Below are 18,773 nucleotides of genomic sequence, written 5' to 3'. Positions count from 1 at the left end.
TTGTTCTCTCCTTTGCTACTACCTACAGGGAGTACAGAGTGTGTCCTGTAACTCAAACTGCCCTGTTACTTAGCTTGTTGATTCGGTGGGCATCTCTTGAAGTGACATTACCAGCCCAGCACATCACGGTTATCACACTGGCCATCACAGAAGCCTTTAATTGTCCAACGAGGTGCTACATCCAGTTTTTGTATGGTGTGGGTGCACATACATATAACATAACATGTTGTTACCTACATAAAAAGGCAATTTGTAGCAGTGTCTAATTTTCCCAAACTAATCAGTGCACTTTAATGCACTCATATTGCAATAAGGAAACATAGTGAACATGAAGCTGCTTCTGTTAACTGTAAGCATTCTATTAACGTACAAGTCATCTGTGGTGCCAAGATCAGACTGGCATTTGTCAGGACTTCTGTGGCATAATGCTGCATAAAAAGGCATCTCCAGTTACAGATGTCATTTGCAGATCGAAATCAGAGCGTGTATTTGTTTTTTTTTTTCCTATTACACACAGACCCTGATGGTGTCTAGCAATCTGCTTTGTGGCCAGAAATCAGACATTTTTCTTTTTATTTCAGCCATGGTTCAGCTGGAGCTCACTTCATTTACAGCAGTCGCATATGTTGAGATTGAAGGTATTTTCGCTTGTTGCTGACACCCATGCTTAGGCCACCAAATACAGGTTCTTCATGTGCATCTAATTTTGGTCTCTGACTACTGGATGCGTCATTTAAGAGGCGCTGCTCTACCAGCCAATGAATTACTGCAGCATCGTAATTGCATATACATGAGGTTGATTAGCGTTGTCCATATATGGTTGTACCAGGTGGTGTTTGAGGCATATTCATGATCACACATTTACAAGATGATTGCGATTAAATTGCATAGAAATGTGCATACGCCAAGTTTTATAAATCAGATTTTTTTTGGCATATGCATTTTCCTCTTTTATATATACTGTATATATATATATATAAAGTTTTATAAATGAGGCCCCTAATGATAAAAAATATATTGTCCTAGGTATACTTCATGTTTCACTTCTATTCAAAGATAATAATTAATTTTAGAAAGAGGACATGCTCAAACTTATACAAACAATGCTGCATTTTTTTCTACTTATTCCAAAATTAATGATATCTTGCAGTCTGAAAAATGTACATTCATAGTTTCTTGTCGCTATGGTCAGGTGTATGGAATTCTATTGTAATTCTAATTTTTAGTGTGTTATTTCCATAACTGTGCACTTATTTAATATAGTGTTCTTCATAGTCTCTGGCATGGTCCACTCTATAATATATTTAGGGAGTATTTATTACACATAATTGCACACATAAGTGTCATTGGCAGATTTAAAATAACACAAATATCTTTGTTTCTAATTGTACATCTTTTTGCAGTCCAGGATTATGTTTCCTTTCCTGAGCTACTTGACCCTATCAAAGTTGCTTAGAGCTTTGCAGTTTATCTTATATTTGAATTATGTTGTTTGAAATGAAAGTTCCACGCAATGGTACTCCATAACTTAAAGACTCTAAGTGCAGTAGACATTTGCATTTGCTCCAACTTGTAGAAGCTTAATTACTTTTCATGAACAAACACAAATCCTGTGTGGGAATTGAAACAAAGACACACCACACATCTCTACATGACTATCAACCTACCAGTTAATAGCTGAGGCTCCACGGTGCCTTGGAAGTATAGATGGATGGTAGATAATAGAGCCGTGCTTGGGTAAGTCAATCACCTCCATTGGAATGAACTGCGAGCAAAAGGGTAAAACATTGAGCTCGGCCCCCACTGCTTTGTATTGGTCCAGCACCTCGGGGATCACCTTTCCTTTCAGTCGCCACCTGGGAAACTTGAACACTGGTACTCCATCTTTCTCTGCTTCAGTTGCTGCAAAAGAAAATGCCATGCATCAAGTAATAATACAGTGTTTTTATTAATTATAGGCCAAGCCATGGAGGTGCTGGAGATAACAGCTGTGTTCCAGTGAATCTGGAACGAGAATCTTGAGAAATTTTAAGAATTTTTTGGATCATTTAGCCATCCATTTTCTCAACCTGTCTTTTCCACTGCTGGTACATGAGACGCATGAAGTACATGGCCAATCTCAACCCTGGATGGGACATTCAATATACGTCTGTTTAGTGCCTGCTATAAACTAACACAGGTACATGGAGGTCATGTAGGTTCAGTGGGCAAAGTGGCCAGTCCAGGAACAGAGCCCAGGTACCTGGAGTTATAAAGCAGCAGTTAACAACTGTGGCACTATGACAGATTTTCATTAATCATTAATACTTAATTTATATAATGTCTTTCATTGTGAAGAGTATCACAGAGCACTTTACAAAGGACATTTTTAAATCAGTGACCTACAGCACTCCTTATACACTTCTGAAATAACCAAAGTAGCATTATTCAGCTGGGCACAGGGTGGCAACCAATCCTGAACAGATCACCATTAACCTAGCATTAGTTTATCTTTATTTACAGTGATGTTTATAGTGTGTACCCTCACAAAGTACTTTACAAATGCATTAAAAAGGCTGTTTTTTTTTTTTATAATATTTTTATTTTATTAATTTTCATTGTAATGAACTGCGAGCAAAAGGGTAAAAAAGGCTGTTTTAATGGCAACCTTAGAACAGCAGTCTGCTTGCATTTTGTAAATATCAAGATGACTTCTTTCAATTACAGGTAGTCGTCGACTTACGGCCACATTTGGTTTCGATGGATCGGTCATTGGTTCATATGGACGTAAGACAGACCAGTATATGTATGCATTTAAACCTGACCGTATGTATAGTACTGTATAATAAGTCCCTTCAGTTATATTGTTTATTTTCTATCCTTTTTATCATCATTCTTAGAACTGTACATGTCATTTTGGACATTTTTGTGTTGAAAATACCAATTAAAAGGGAAACTGCTGGGTTGGCACCCAAATAGTTGCACCAATGTCTAGAAACTTTATCATAATATGGTATATAAAATAAGATTAACTATAAATTTTACCAATCATAACCACTCAAAACATGTGGAGGTTGCCAACTAGTAATTTACAGAATTTACTAGTTGTGTAGGTAGATCTTTTTTGAGAAAAATATGAACAAGGCAATATAACAATGTCTCAACAAACAACGCTTAAGGTTTTATTATGGAAAGGAAACCAACAGAACTACAAATGTTCCAGAGTCTGATGTTGGTACTGAAAATTTGGGGGATGTCCCAATGGCAAACCAAAAGTCTGCCCATAACTGTTCTAATTTTAGCAACTGGTTTGCTGCCAGCACTACTACTGAAATTGCTGGAAAATCTACAACCACTCTGCAACCAAATGTCGAAACATCGGCCAAGGTCACGGGATTGTCTGATAATGACGAACGACAAACTCAGTTATTCAGTCCTAAAGTTTCCAAATTCCGTTACAGCCAGTAAGGCGAGCAGCTTTGTAGTCGATTGGTTCAACAGGTACATTATGAAGTTGGAATACGAAATAGCAAAATTATGGAATTTTAATGATTACCTAATTGAGGACAGATCCACTTGTAGTTTCTGATACTGGAAAGACACACATCAGGCATGTTTAAAACATGGGGCAGCACTTTGTTAAATGCAGAAGTTACAAGGGATGGCAAAAAACGGTGATCTGACAGTTTGTTGTTCAATAATGTTACTGATTGAAATTATAACAGATGTGATTTGGCCGTTTGTACTTGCTGGAATCTCGTGTATTTCATCTAAAGGTAGACAGTCTGGGGTAAACGTTAACATTATACAAAGTTATTGTCTGTTGTACCTGAATTTTTATCACTCTTTAATTTAATATTGTTTCTTTATCAGTATGCTGCTGCTGGAGTATGTGAATTTCTCCTTGGGATTAATAAAGTATCTATCTATCTATCTATATCTATCTATCTCTATCTCTATCTATCTATCTATCTATCTATCTATCTATCTATCTATCTATCTATCTATCTATCTATCTATCTATCTATCTATCTATCTATCTATCTATCTATCTATCAGTGTGAACCTCTCCCAGTGTTCATTGTCTTAACTATGAGCAGAGGAATTGTACTGGCAGAGTTTGAGCATTCACATGTTTTCTGTTTTAACATTTCATCCTGTTGATAATAAACATTAACAGATAAAGGAGTTCAGTGTGGTTGCATTACCCCTTTGTGGTGGTTCGCATGAAGCGGCACATTGTGAGTCATTGTGAGTAGAAGCTTCAGAGGTTGACCAGATTCAAAGTCAGAGCACAGCAGTGCGGTTACAATGGGATAACTTCAAGAAACATGCAATTGCATTTGCTTTCTTTCCTGACTCATACTACCACCTTCATTTTTGTGTCTAGATCAATGGCCTTTTTTCCTGTAATTGTAAGACAAATGTAACTGAATGTGGTGAAAACTGTTGTATTCTCGTAGTGGTCGTAAGTTGAACGGTCGAAAGACACATAGGTCGTAAGACAACGACTGCCTGTAACTCATTTTACGTCCACTAACTTTCTGACTCTCTCACCAGAGTTTTGTGGTTCTCCTTTGTTTAACATTGTATACAGTGTTCTATAATGAGGACTGCTGCAACCATTTTACAACTTTAAAAATAAAAATATGGTATTTGAAAATATTTTTTTAAAGTGTTTCTTTTAGATATTAAACTAGCAAAATACCCACACTGTTCAGCAGAGAAGTACTGTGTTAAAGAAGTTATGAAAAAGAAAAGAAAACATTTTAAAAATAAAGTAACATGATTGTCAATGTAATTGTCGTAGGCTTATTTTAGTATTGAGAGTGAATTTGATGACTGTAAAGAGTTTAATTTATGATTGCAAAATTTTGTTTATGAGAAATGCACATTTTTAGGATGTAAGGATCTCTTTGTAAACGACGTTTGCAGTTCTGCCCTCCGACTGTAAAATGACCAAGCTGTCTGCTGAGCTTACTCTTGAGCATGCAACGTACAGTTGGCCATGTGAGAAGCAATCTTGTGTCAAGTCAATGTCGACCTTTTTTAGAGAGTCTGGCCCTGTGACTTATCTATTGTCATAGCGCAGCAGACCCTTACTGGTAATTGGAGGTGTTTGAATTGGAATGGGAGGTCAGAGGGTATGAGAGGGATGCGAGGAATAAATACAGTGAGCCAATTCCAGTGAAGACAGTTGTCTCAATGAGGTTATTGTGCAGAGATCTGATCTGAAGCCTGGTGCCGTTACAAAGTTTTGGTGGTTGTAAGTTTCGTAGTAAAGCGGTGTAGTAAACGAAAAGGCAGGAGTCACCAGAAGGAAGATGTGAAGGAAGTCGAACAATATAAGGCTTGAAGCGGTGGAGTAAAGAAAAAGGGAGCAGTGAGCATGACAAACAGCTAAAGAAAGTAAGGAAGGGAGTGAGGAGGCACATAAGCGTGGGATGTCGTTAATGTATATAGGTAGGGAGCCAACCACAAGGTAGGTGCGCAGACAGCAGCCGTGCGGAAAAAAGAACAGGGAACCTGGGGCGGCCCTTGTGCATCTCTGCCGTGAAATAAATCCTCTGTTAACAGAAATAAGGAATGAAACCGCCAAAAGGAGAGGTTAGTTCCGAAAGTTCCATACGGCATAATGGTGTGAACCGCCAAAAAGAAGACGTTATTTTCGAAAGTTCGCTACGGGGCATGGCAAGAAATGAAAAATACTTAATGTTTGTAAGTACAGTGTAAAGGATGAGCATGGGAAATTTAGGCTTCCAATGTATATTGGAAGTCACAGAAGTAGTGAGAAGGGGTTTCCCCTATCTATATATACAGTTTTTCCCCCACTTGGGTGTTGCAATAGGACGTGAAACATACCTAACTTTTGTAAGTACACTACAAGGAATGAGTACATGAAATTTCAGCTTCCCACCTATATGGAAAGTGGGAGAATTAGTGATGAGTCAGTGAGGGCTTTACCTTTTATATGTATAGATACGTTCTTGATTTTAAAGATTACATTACAGTGATTGAGTTACAAGTCAGTCATCCCTACAATGCAACATCTTACTCAAATCAAATCTGACAACTCCACTTCTATCATCTAGAGAGGTAGAAATTAGATTTGATATGAAGTGATCACTCAAAGCATTCAAAAGGGTTCAGTATGTTTAACACTGGACAACAAAGATGTTGCTTCCATACCACTTCAACCTACTTGTCTATACTTTCTTAGGGATCTCTTCCACTTTTGCTGTACCTCTGATTGTATCTCTCATTTTTTATTCTGTCCTTTTCTGTAACTCCACACACCCATCTCCACATTCTCATTTTTGCCACATTTAATTTCTTCTTCTTCTGCATTCCCTTTACTGCCCATATCTCAGCTCCATACATCATTGTTGGACTTACCACTGTCTTAAAAACCTGACCTTTCACCTTAATTCTTCAATCAAGCAATACTCCTGACACCTTCTTCCAATTGTTCTATCCACACTGCACCGGAATTGGCTATCTAGTTTTATATCTTGGGATACCTCTGATCCTAGATGTTTCAACTTATCCATTCTTTGCAATATCTCTCTCTGCAGGCTAACTTCTAAATCCCTAATTATCATGAAACCTCTGGTGTTCTGTCTTCTGCTATTTATCTTCAGTCTGCAATCTTCCAAGGCCCTTCTCCATTCTTCTAACTTCTTCTCCACTTCGTCTTTTCTGGTTCTACACAACACAATGTCAACAGCAAAAAGCATACACCAGGGAGATTGGTCTTTTATCCCATGACTCAACATATCCATAACCAGATCAAAGAGGTAAGTAGTTAAGGAAGATCCCTGGTGCACTCCTGTTCTAACTTGGTTCTTGTCTGTTAACCAACACTGTTTTTAACCTGAGTCCTCACTTCCTCCTACATATCCCGGACAATCCTCTGCATTCCCAAGTTACAAACATCAGAATATTCAGGCATGACATGGCCATTATCAGCATCACCTTGATGTAGTCCTGTACTCCTGCTACTGTCATAAGCTGCTGCCTCCTGGTGACTCTCTATGTTATTACACCAGATCTCGCTAGACTTTTCATTATTGAAAACATCACACTTAATTCCTAACTTGTGTTACTTAAATATCCAGACAGCCATGGTCTTCACTCATGGTGCCTTTGTATTTTAGGGAAGCACTTTAGAGATATCTCCTGATGCAAAAGAAATAATTTATTCTAATACAGAGAGCACATGATGGAGTCAAGTACAGCCCTAAATACAATATTGTGAGTTCTAAGCTTCTCCGGGCAAGACTTACTACTACTGTCCACTCTTCTCGGGGTATTACCTTGGAGCTCTAATACCTTGTTTTACGCTCTGAAATGTTAGATGTGAGTAAGCCTGAATCAAGAGACCTCCATAGAAAGTTTTATTGACTCAAAAATAGGGGGCACTATTCCACACAGATTAAACCTCCAAGTGATAAGGGAATATTGAGCTATATGGGACAATGTCCATCTGTCTCCTTACCCACCAAAATGCAAGGTCAGCAGGATCTACAGCTATAAAAGGAAATGCTCTGCCAGAAAGACAGAGGCAGAAATAATTAGGTAATGGACCAGAAACTAAGGCTTAGACAAAAAAAGCAGGCAAAGATTTGTAACTGGTATGTCAAAAATAGTCATCAAGCCAAAAATTAGTATTCTAAATCATAGTAAACATTTAATTTGCAAGGATGAATATGCCTTGAAAACAATCCAAAGTGCAAAGTGCCACTGTCCTAATTCTCACTCTGTGAACCTGAACGAAAAGGAAGTGTTTGTCGTGACCTTTATAGCCACGACCCCGTGATGTCACAGCCACTCACTTCTGGTTTATTTACCTACAAACACAGTGGTGGTTGCTCCACAAAATGGTGGCACCAGTGAAAAGCAAAATGTCATCGAAAAAGATGAAAAAATAATTCAACCTAGTTAAATAATTTCCAAGTACGAAATCCTTTTTCAAAATTGTGATCTAGATGTTCCAAAACCTAAAAATAAATCTGAAAAGGTCCACCCAAGCACCACAAGAAAGCCAAAAAAACTAGATATGAATGAAATGAAACTACATCTTAACAAGGGAATATTACGTGTAATGGCAGGAAGAGCTCTAGATAAGTTGCTAGTCTCTTGGTCAGTGTAGTCACACACACATAAATCTGTGGTTGCTTTGCAGTCTGCTCTGAGAACAATAAAAACACACACATGGTGCAGACAGGCAATGAATGCTTTGGCATTTGATATCAGGCATGAAACCTGGGCTCTGTCATTTAAGATCCCACAGGAGTATTTTGAGAAGTGCAGCTTTGTTCCCAGCTTGCGTATGACTCTTTTTTTTAACACTCCAAACAACTCGGTCAGACATCACCTCTCCATCGTCTCTGCTATGTAGTGAGATGACTTAAAGTACCGGCCACATTCACCAAGTAAGGCCTTCAAATTTATGATTTGCAGATTAAACACCTGTGTAAAGGCATTATATAAATGAAATGTCCATATCACTAATGATTTCTTCTAACACACCAAAACACTCTAACAACACCTCATCTCTTGGCTCTCATAAAAATGACACACCTACCTAAAGGGTCGGCTTTCCCATCCTTATCCGGAATCGTAAACACTCCCACAATTTGATGTCCTTCTTTCCGCAGCTCCTTATAAACTTCTTGCCCAAAAAGGCTTTGTCCAATGACTGTAATCTTCATATCTTTACTTGCTTTCCCAGCAGCCTAGAAAGCTTTAAAAAAAAAAGACAAGGAGCTGAAGTAATTCAAAGAAAGAGGTGTCCTGTCAGAATTTCATCCCCTTGGCCTTTCTTCACTTTGGCTACATTAGAATACATTATTTTCTCTGACTACTAAGATAACTGCAGCATGTACAAATGTATAAAACAGCCAAATTGACTAAAATAAATGACTTTTCCTTATAAAGCCTAATTTGTGATGATAATAGATGAGAAGCACTTATTTATTACATTGCACAGAAATATTGACTACTAATGCACTGCATATGAGGTCATCCAAAAAACTCAATACAAGCGGCAGTGTGTCAAAGAAATCTATTTTGAAATGTAATGAATTCAGCTCAATGTCCTAATAAATGGAGATCCAAATCACCCATTTTTTGAACCTACTTGTTCCATCACTGGGACATATTAGTAGTATTTGTCTCAAAATAACAACCCATCTGAAAAGAATTCCCATCTATAACTGGGCAGTAGTGTGGATTGATGAAATTTGCCAATGCGTTTCTCGCCACAAATATGCGGTGTTCGCTGGTGACCTTGTTCGCAGAATATTTTCCTAGAAATTTATTGTGTGGCTGGCTTAAGCAGACATTTTTTTTCCAAGCACCCTGTGATGCTTTGCGACACCAGGGTGACATCACAGAGGAACCTTCAAACATATGTAAGGATACTCCACCTCACATTTTACGCTGATGCCCAATCAGTTTTGTGGTGTCCTCTCCATTTGTACTCCAGATGAATTTACACCCCACATGCATTAAAAAAAAATTATGGAGTACATTAGCTGTTGATAATGAGAATATTATGAGCAAGCCGCCAAATTAATAACACTGATCCCTGTGCGCTTGCTCACTCACCGCTGCACTGCATGGCTAATTTCATATGCTGCATAATAAGTAATTGACTTGCAGCTCTGCATGCATAATTAGCCACGTGGCACAGCTACAAGTCAAAACGAACACTAAAGGATAGTCAGAAAACACATGAGACCTTGGCAAAGAATGATAATAAAGATTTTTTACTTTATAAAAGGTATCTCTATCTTCGTGATGGAAGAAAAAAGTTTGAGGCATCTGCAAAGATAGATCAGAAGCAAAAAAAGATGTTCTAGTTACATGGACCCACATCTTCAAATAATGGAACAAGCCAGTTCTCCACCACCGCTTCATGACATGGATAATGTGTGCCCTGGAACTCGGTGAGCGCAATATGTATTTTATTTTATTTATTGCTAGTTTGTGGCCATTTGCTGTAGTTTGTTTGTGGTTATTGTTCCATTTGTGTCTTTTGTTGTTGGAGTCAGTACTGCAGTGATTAGAGATTCTGGCTCCCAGCTCTGATCACATTTCTGACAACAATAATTAGTCCAGCATAGGTGGCAGACACCTCTCTATCCCTCAGGGACACTTAAACGATCATGATCCATTATAATCCACTCAAAACTCCAGTTCCAGAACGTTTCTGTGATTTTGCTGAACTCATTGTGAAGAAAACTCCATGGGGTTCACTCATCTCTACAGGACATCCAGATTCATTCTGGCCCATTTTAGAGTTGCTGGCTGACCTAACTTAACTCTGCCTCTGGGATAAAGGAAAAGGCCAGAATAGTTAGATAAGTCACAAGAATACAGGGAGAACTTTGAAACTCCTAACAGACAATGAAAAGCCTGAGAATTCAATCCAGGACCACGTAATAGTCAGGTCACATTGCTAGGCTCTGTGGCCCTCTGCAAACATCCGCCACGGTGCCCTCTTCAGTTGCGAGAAGCAGATCATGGAATGTTGCATAGTTTACTGTCAAATAATGCAAAGAGTACGTGACACGTGTTTTGCCCTCATTTGGGCTCATCAGGCGTACACACTCTACTGCTCCCCTCACGGAGATTGAGGGCAGACCAACCACATGTGTTAACCACCCATACAGGTCGGGACTCAGACTACGAATGCAATGAATGTAATGACTCCGGACCTACAGGCTGTTAAATAAACGAATCACACGCCGTGGTGTAGCGTAAAGGGGCTTCGTCTCTGATGCTGACGTCCGAGGTTCAATCCCTGCAAGGGGAGCAGTAGAGTGTGTACGCATACTCTTTGCATTATTTGACAGTAAACTATGCTATATACAGTAATCCCTCGCTATATCGCGCTTCGCCTTTCGCGGCTTCACTCTATCGCGGATTTTATATGTAAGCATATTTAAATATATATTGCGGATTTTTTGCTGGTTCGCGGATTTCTGCGGACAATGGGTCTTTTAATTTCTGGTACATGCTTCCTCAGTTGGTTTGCCCAGTTGATTTCATACAAGGGACGCTATTGGCAGATGGCTGAGAAGCTACCCAACTTACTTTTCTCTCTCTCCTCTTGCGCTGACTTTCTCTGATCCTGACGTAGGGGGATTGAGCAGGGGGGCTGTTCGCACACCTAGACGATAGGGACGTTAGTCTAAAAATGCTGAAAGATTATCTTCACGTTGCTACCTTCTGTGCAGCTGCTTCGTGAAGCGACATGCTGCACGGTGCTTCGCATACTTAAAAGCTCGAAGGGCACGTATTGATTTTTGATTGTTTGTTTTTCTCTCTCTCTGTCTGCTCCTGACGGAGGGGGTGTGAGCTGCTGCCTTCATTGTAACAGCTTTGTGCCGCGGTGCTTGGCATACTTAAAAGCCAAACAGCCCTATTGATTTGTTTGCTTTCCTCTGTCTTTATGACAGTCTCTGCTCCTCACGCGCACTCCTTTGAAGAGGAAGATATGTTTGCATTCTTTTAATTGTGAGACGGAACTGTCATCTCTGTCTTGTCATGGAGCACAGTTTAAACTTTTGAAAAAGAGACAAATGTTTGTTTGCAGTGTTTGAATAACGTTCCTGTCTCTCTACAACCTCCTGTGTTTCTGCACAAATCTGTGACCCAAGCATGACAATATAAAAATAACCATATAAACATATGGTTTCTACTTTGCGGATTTTCACCTTTCGCGGGGGGGTCTGGAACGCAACCCCCGCGATGGAGGAGGGATTACTGTATATAAAAATATATATATAATCCAATGTTTGTCTGTCTGTCTGTATGTCTGTCCACTTTTCATGAAAGAACTACTTAACGGATTTAGATCCGGTTTATTTCTATAACTTGCTTCAACACTCCAGTTGATTTTTTTCTCCTATTGCACTAAGCATCATAGTTCACTTGCAGGACCGATTTATTTGTACAAATCCGACAGAGATGCTACAGGCTGAAGGTAGTGGGGCGGGGCCCTCCTCACTCACGGGCCAGCCTCCATTCAAGTCACTCTACCTCTCGCCACGTGTTGGAGTGTATCTTGCCTCCGCTTAGCTAGCGCTTCCTGTTTGTTCAACAGACATTATCATCTAGAGATTGTTAAGGAGTAACGTTTGACATTTTTGAGAGAGAGATTAGAGCTACATGTGTTTTAGAGGGTAGCTGCCGATTGCCTGCGATAGCACAGCCACATGCTTTTCTCTCCACATGGGAGACGCTCTCCTGTCAGAGCTGAACACGATCAGATACAGTGCCAATGTTTGATGTTAGAGCACACCTACCTTCCGCTTGGCCAGAATTAAAGTTTGTCCTCTTTCACTACTACTTGGGCAGAGCCGCGGGGGACAGCTAGTCATAAATATAAAACCTTGTTAATGTGTCTTTGGTATAACACTTTCATTACCAGTATATGTTAATTATTATGTATCATCAATAAATCTAAATCTTTAGATGCTAAAGCATATTTTACTATTGGTATATGTAAAATGGGGGCGGCACGGTGGCGCAGTGGGTTGTGCTGCTGCCTCGCAGTTGGGAGACCTGGGGACCTGGGTTTGCTTCCCGGGTCCTCCCTGCGTGGAGTTTGCATGTTCTCCCCGTGTCTGTGTGGGTTTCTTCCCACAGTCCAAAGACATGCAGGTTAGGTGGATTGGCAATTCTAAATTGGCCCTGGTGTTTGTGTGTGTCCTGCTGTGGGTTGGCACCCTGCCCAGGATTGGTTCCTGCCCTGTGTTGGTTGGGATTGGCTCAGCAGACCCCTGTGACCCTGTGTTTGGATTCAGTGGCTTGGAAAATGGACGGATGGATGGATATGTAAAATGTGATACATATGTAATATAATTGTACACTAAATTCTGTTTTACACAGCACATACCATTTTTGTGTAACTGTGCAATGATCATAAGTTGCAAGTCCAGGGTTCAAATCTTGGACTGTATCAGTGTGGATTTTTATTATCAAGTACTCATTTTTTTTCTCCCACATCCACACAGAAATGCATAACTCGTGCCCTGCAATAGACGTTTCCCCCATTCATTGTTGGTTTATGACTTGATCCTGATGCTGCCTGGATAGGCCCTGTCTCCTGAAGCCCTGAACAGGAAAAAGGGGGTACAGATAATGAAGCTCTTCAGTATTAGTATATTTAAAACAAGGGTGTCAAATGAAAATACTGGGGGGCTACAGTGCCGGCAGGTTTTCATTCCAGCCACGTGCTTAATTAATCATCAATCACTGCTGGTAACAGAGCAGACATATTTTGCTTTGATATTAGATAACTTGCTTTTTAAGATTCAGCAGCCAAACAGTAATGAAATGCAAAGCAAACCAATAGGTGACCTGCTAACTTGAACTGATCTGCACTCATGTGTCCTTCATATAAGGTCTGTATCAATAAAATATTTGTGAAAAGTCAGAAATACAGTATAAATATTTATGTGACCACATAATATTTTCATGATTCATCCAGGAAAGAGAAAATCAACAGTTTTGGGAAATATCGAGAAAAGCAAAGGATATAGACATTCACCTTCACCGGGCATATGTGCATTGGTAGAAAAATCGTTGAAGGGACAGTAATGCTGACGGCCACGTAGCGATCGATAAAGTATTTGTCTTTTGTGCATACAGAACACAATTTATATGCACACAGGTAAGCAGCGCAATAAGCATCATGGAAAGCAACTCTTCTTTGTCTGCTATGTTGGAATTTACATGTATTTTTCTTCTGTGAAGGGCAACCAATCAGGGAGTGAAACATTGCAATAAAAAGGATCTAATCAGGGAATGGACATGTAATAAATACAACCAAATCAGAGCATAATTACAGTCTGCTTTTTTGAAAAAATTACTTTTTGTCTGTCCACACTACAACAGAAATATTCAGCACTTGAGAGCATCTTCGGTGGCGCAGTGGGTAGAGCTGCTGCCTCGCAGTTAGGAGACCCGGGTTCACTTCCCGGGTCCTTCCTGCATGGTGTTTGCATGTTCTCCCCATATCTGTGTGGGTTTCTTCTGGGTGCTCCAGTTTTCTCCCATAGTCCAAAGACATGCAGGTTAGGTGCATTAGCGCAGTGGTTCCCAAAGTAGGGGTCGCGACGCACTGGGGGGTCGCGAGATGATTTCCAAGAAATCAAATACTTTTTTTAAACTTTTTAGAAATTAATTAATCCACCCATCTCATTAGGTGAGGTGTTTTGTTGAAATTAAACGAATGAGTAAATAACAATTTTTTAAAAAGTTATATGGTTGATAGAGTGTTATGTTCTTTTTTGTTGTCATGCTCTTGTTTGGATAGGATATTTTGTTGAAATTAAACAAATGAGTAAATTACTATTAAAAAAAATTATATGGTTGTTAGACCATTGTGTTCTTTCGTGTTGTCATGCTCATGTTTGGATAGGTCTATTGGCGCATGTGCACCGTTGCGCGCAACAATTATATATTTTAACCACTTCCGAGGATAGTGGGGGTCACGAGTCACTGGCACGTTTATTTTGGGGGGTCGTGAGCTGAAAAGTTTGGGAACCCCTGCATTAGCGATCCTGTTCCTAGTGTGTGCTTGGTGTGTGTGTGCGCACCCTTTGGTGGGCTGGTGCCCTGCCTGGGGTTTGTTTCCTGCCTTGCGCTCTGTGTTGGCTGGGATTGGCTCCAGCAGACCCCCATGACCCTGTAGTTAGGCTGCAGCAGGTTAGATAATGGATGGATGGATGGAGAGCGTCTTCAAATGTCTCCATTTTCAGGGGTGGAAAATGCCAGAGTATTGTGGACAAAAGGCAAAAATGAAGACTAATGTCTGTAAACAAAATTGTAGTAGTGTGGACAAGACACAAGAGATATCAGCTAGGAGAACAGACTGAACAAGATGAACCTTATCAGTTTAACCAAGCGGAGAGGACATTATTGAAGTTCTGGCAACAACAGGGATGAGAGAGTAGCCAGCTTTGGAGATGACACCAGCCCACTGCGGTGCTCGCAAACTCATCCAGCGACATCACAACAATCACATTTAATCAGCCAATCAACCCTTCACTGCCTCAACACCATTGGTGGAGCTAAATGTCCCCCAGTGGACAACCGTGTGAACTTGTGTGTGTAAACTCTTCACAGTAATCATTCTAATAAAGTATCTATCTATCTATCTATCTATCTATCTATCTATCTATCTATCTATCTATCTATCTATCTATCTATCTATCTATCTATCTATCTATCTATCTATCTAATCCTAGCATTTTGAGCTGCCAATGCATGCTCCATTATCCTCTCCAAAGCATATCGGCTGTTGGTCTTTATTTTATATTAGCTGTATAAGCCTGGGCTACTAGAGACTATTGAAATCATCAGAAAAAAAATTGAAATACAGAGTCGGTGATTTCGTTTTGTGGACGTGCTCGCCCCCCTTGTCTCTCAGCGGCTAAGCGAGTTTCTCTCTCGTTTGTCTTTCCTCAATGGCTTCACTTTGGCAATGGAGTCACTTTCTTTCAGCTTCATGCCGTACCCTCGTACTTCTTTCTTCTTCCAACTCATTAACTTTGGGCCACCTTGCCGGCTCTTTGAGCTTCATGCTTTAGCCTCGTACTTCCGGGCAGGACAGACAGACTCACACACTTCCATGCGTAGACGTTTATATATAAGATATTACCTTTCACTAGTATAAAATTTCAAGGTGGTTTACTGAAAAAATATTACAAAAATGTAATTGTAAATGAACTCACCAGTCTAAAAAGACTGCTGTGGGAAGTGGCATCTACTTAAATCAGGTGTTAACTTAATGAGAAAAAGTTTGACGAGAAACGTCTGTTTAGCCCAGCTTAATATGTGAGCTCCTGCTCATTTAACTATTGCAAAATATTTTCAGGTCGAGATTTTGCGGTCCTCAAAGTGAGAATGTCTGCTACGCTACATACCAATTTTATCCAGTCATGTATAGATTGTGTCTTTAAGGTCTATTTCACAACTAGTCACATAAAAGTTTCAGTACGGTGAATTTCCTAATTGATATTATCTGTCTACATCCTGCAATATAAGAAAACACTACCATGTGTGTCCTGCTCCAATGAGCAATCTGATCAGTTGTGCCTTGGTGACTCAGTGGTAGGGATGATGACACGATACTTTAGGGATGTGAAGTTCAGTACCTGTTTGTGACTTTTTTTTTTTATTATTTATAGAAAAAAAGGAGTTCAAATGGAGCAAAGTTATAAACATTAGCAATGTTGGGTCTCTGAATATCAACAAGGCGCAACTTGAGTCACCTTCAAAGATGGGAAGTTCTCTCAAGAATACTGATGATGTGTAATGACAGCCTGTCTGCCACTGGTGGTGAACAAAAAGTGGACAGTAGGGAAGTCTGAGAAGCAGGCTTTATGGGAATGTGATCGAGAGAGGAATCGCCGGACAAGAGAGGATGAGATACACAAGGATACCGATGATATTGCATAGGAGGAGCAGTGAGAATTACCTTTAAAGATGGGAAGTATTCACAAGAATGTAAATGTTTTCAGAGTGCGTAATGAGGGCGTGTCTGCCATTGGTGGAAGTCAAAAGGCGAACAGGTGACGAGCAAGGTACCTCAAAATAAGATAAGAGTCTGAGAAGAAGACTTTACGGTAATGCAATTGAGAGAGGAAGAGCTGGACAACAGAGGCTGAACACACACAAGGGTAATTAAGGAGAGGTGTAGGAGCGACACTGAAGGTGCACAGAAGACAAAAGATAGAAAATATGACATTTTAAAATTAATTCCATCACCTGTCTTCGACGGGTAATGTAGCTATAGGACAAAATAAAGATGGATCTCAGCTTTTGTGGTAGAAAGCATAAAAATAGGAGCAACTGGCACAGCACTTGAACCAAGGTTCTGGTGCTGCTGGGTCCCCCATGCATGTTCTATTTTATATTAGCCTTGGTTTTCTCCAGAAGGTTTAATTTTATTATACATTTCTGAAGGCTGTCAGACTCAAGTCACTCATGAGGACGGCTTAGTGTGCTTAGTCTGCCCCAGACTGCGCTACTTAGGCATGGTTGACTTCTGCTCGGTTAACATTGCAGCCGATTTAAGCCCTGGCTTCACGTAACCCTACCGTGATTAAAAAGGGTTTAGATAAATCAATGGATGTGCAAAGCACAACGACTTAAATTGAGAAGGTTGGGTTTCATACTGGACACCACCTCGGCGATTAGCATATCGGGTTTAGAAGTAACAAGTGCAACTGGCTTTGAGTGCTTTGAGTAGGCTATGGCAGCCTCAAAAACAGGTGACCTGGGTATAATTAATCCAGCTCCTTTGTTTCTTTAGTCAGGAACTCAATTTATTTTTAGTGCTTCGCTGTACTCTTCTTCTGACCTAGTGCGACCCTCAACTATCAGTTCCATTCTTTTCTTTTTCCAACTTCAAAATGGGCGGGGCGTGGGCTGGGATGACTGACGGCACCGTAAAACAATGAAAATCAAGAACATCGGCGAGCCCCTCAGGGATCTGGCCAATCAGCGGACGCTTGCACACCACCCTGGCAATCGCGTCATGTAACACGGGCTTGTTTACTCTAGGACGCGTTGAATAGAAGATGACAAGTTAATAAATGAAATTATAAATGTGTGCAGTTCACATGTGAATTCTATTAACAGCGAAACATCCAGTGTTCAATATTTAATACACATTCAACACAATATGTTGCCTAATTCGAGTAGTAACATAAAATAACTAATAATGCGAATTACCCCTATAAACTGCATTTGAAAAATTACACATGTACACTGCTGTCAATGAATGGACGTCATACTTAACCACGGCAAACCTGTAAATCTCATGCCTTAATTTCATGCCTGCAGAAATGTGTTATTCAACAAATAAAAGCAGGTGGAATAAAATGGCAAAACCTGTGAACAAATGTATTATCCTGGGGGCGTCTGCCGTTGGTTACACGTAGATGGTTTCATTTAAGGTACTAGAAAAAATGACCATAACAAAATACGTCTCTCCCAATTAAAACCATTTTTAAAGAAATCATGGAACGTCACGTAGCCGGTGTTGTTTTGCTTTCAAACCATTTACAACCAGCGAAGCAATTAAATAAGTCGTTGATTTGTCATTAATGAATATGATAAATTGCTCCATTCATTTAATTTCTCCTGGGTTCAGTATGAACTAAGTATCTTTAAAAAGTCCACGTTTACAGAACTCACTTAAATGGATGTTATCAGCGGTAAAGTAACAGGCGCTCTTTCAATTAGTGCACTTACCGAATTAGCCGCTTGACGAAATCAAAGAGTAGAATTAACCAAGAAGGCCGATAAACTGTTTAAATGTCAGGGCGTAACAGAGTAAGAGAGAGGGAGGGCGCTTTTCAGGTTCAACGACTTGTTAGTAGTTTTAGCGGTCGATCAGGGGTGGAGCAACAGACTTCTCCGCACACAGTAAGGGGGTGATGGCTGAAACTTTCCTTAAAGTGATAGCACAGCTCCGAAATAGAAACCACCCCCGTGGCCTCCGCCCATTGAAAGGAAATGTTCGTTTTTGCTCTCGTAATGCGTTGCTTAACATTCTACATACGATGACATAAGCTGTTTTTCATATGACTCCTGCGCAGATCGATAAGGAACTTTTAATGGATTCATAATAACGTAGTGTGTATCTACCTGTATAATTTTGTAACTGATAGGTTTAACAGGATTGTGAAAAAAGTTTTTGATTGAATTATCTTTAAAAACATTTGCATATTTAAAAAAATAAAATTCGCCAATAGTTTGATAAAGCA

The 18,773-nt window shown here is 39.9% G+C and overlaps 1 protein-coding gene across 1 annotated transcript in view; it reads right to left on the bottom strand.

Moving 5' to 3' along the window:
• Positions 1–18,404, bottom strand: part of aldh1l1 (aldehyde dehydrogenase 1 family, member L1) — a 77,594-nt gene extending 59,190 nt beyond the window's left edge. Inside the window, 3 exon segments of the mRNA XM_028824678.2 lie at positions 1,668–1,902; positions 8,567–8,725; positions 18,259–18,404. Of these exon segments, the coding sequence (XP_028680511.2) occupies positions 1,668–1,902; positions 8,567–8,693 (362 nt within the window). The 5' untranslated portion in view covers positions 8,694–8,725; positions 18,259–18,404.
• Positions 18,405–18,773: the final 369 nt, after the last annotated feature.

Source organism: Erpetoichthys calabaricus, chromosome 18 (genome assembly GCF_900747795.2).
Source record: "Erpetoichthys calabaricus chromosome 18, fErpCal1.3, whole genome shotgun sequence".
Classification (NCBI taxonomy): domain Eukaryota; kingdom Metazoa; phylum Chordata; class Cladistia; order Polypteriformes; family Polypteridae; genus Erpetoichthys; species Erpetoichthys calabaricus.
Note: the sequence above shows the minus strand (reverse complement) of the source record. Positions and strands in the feature narration are given on the sequence as shown.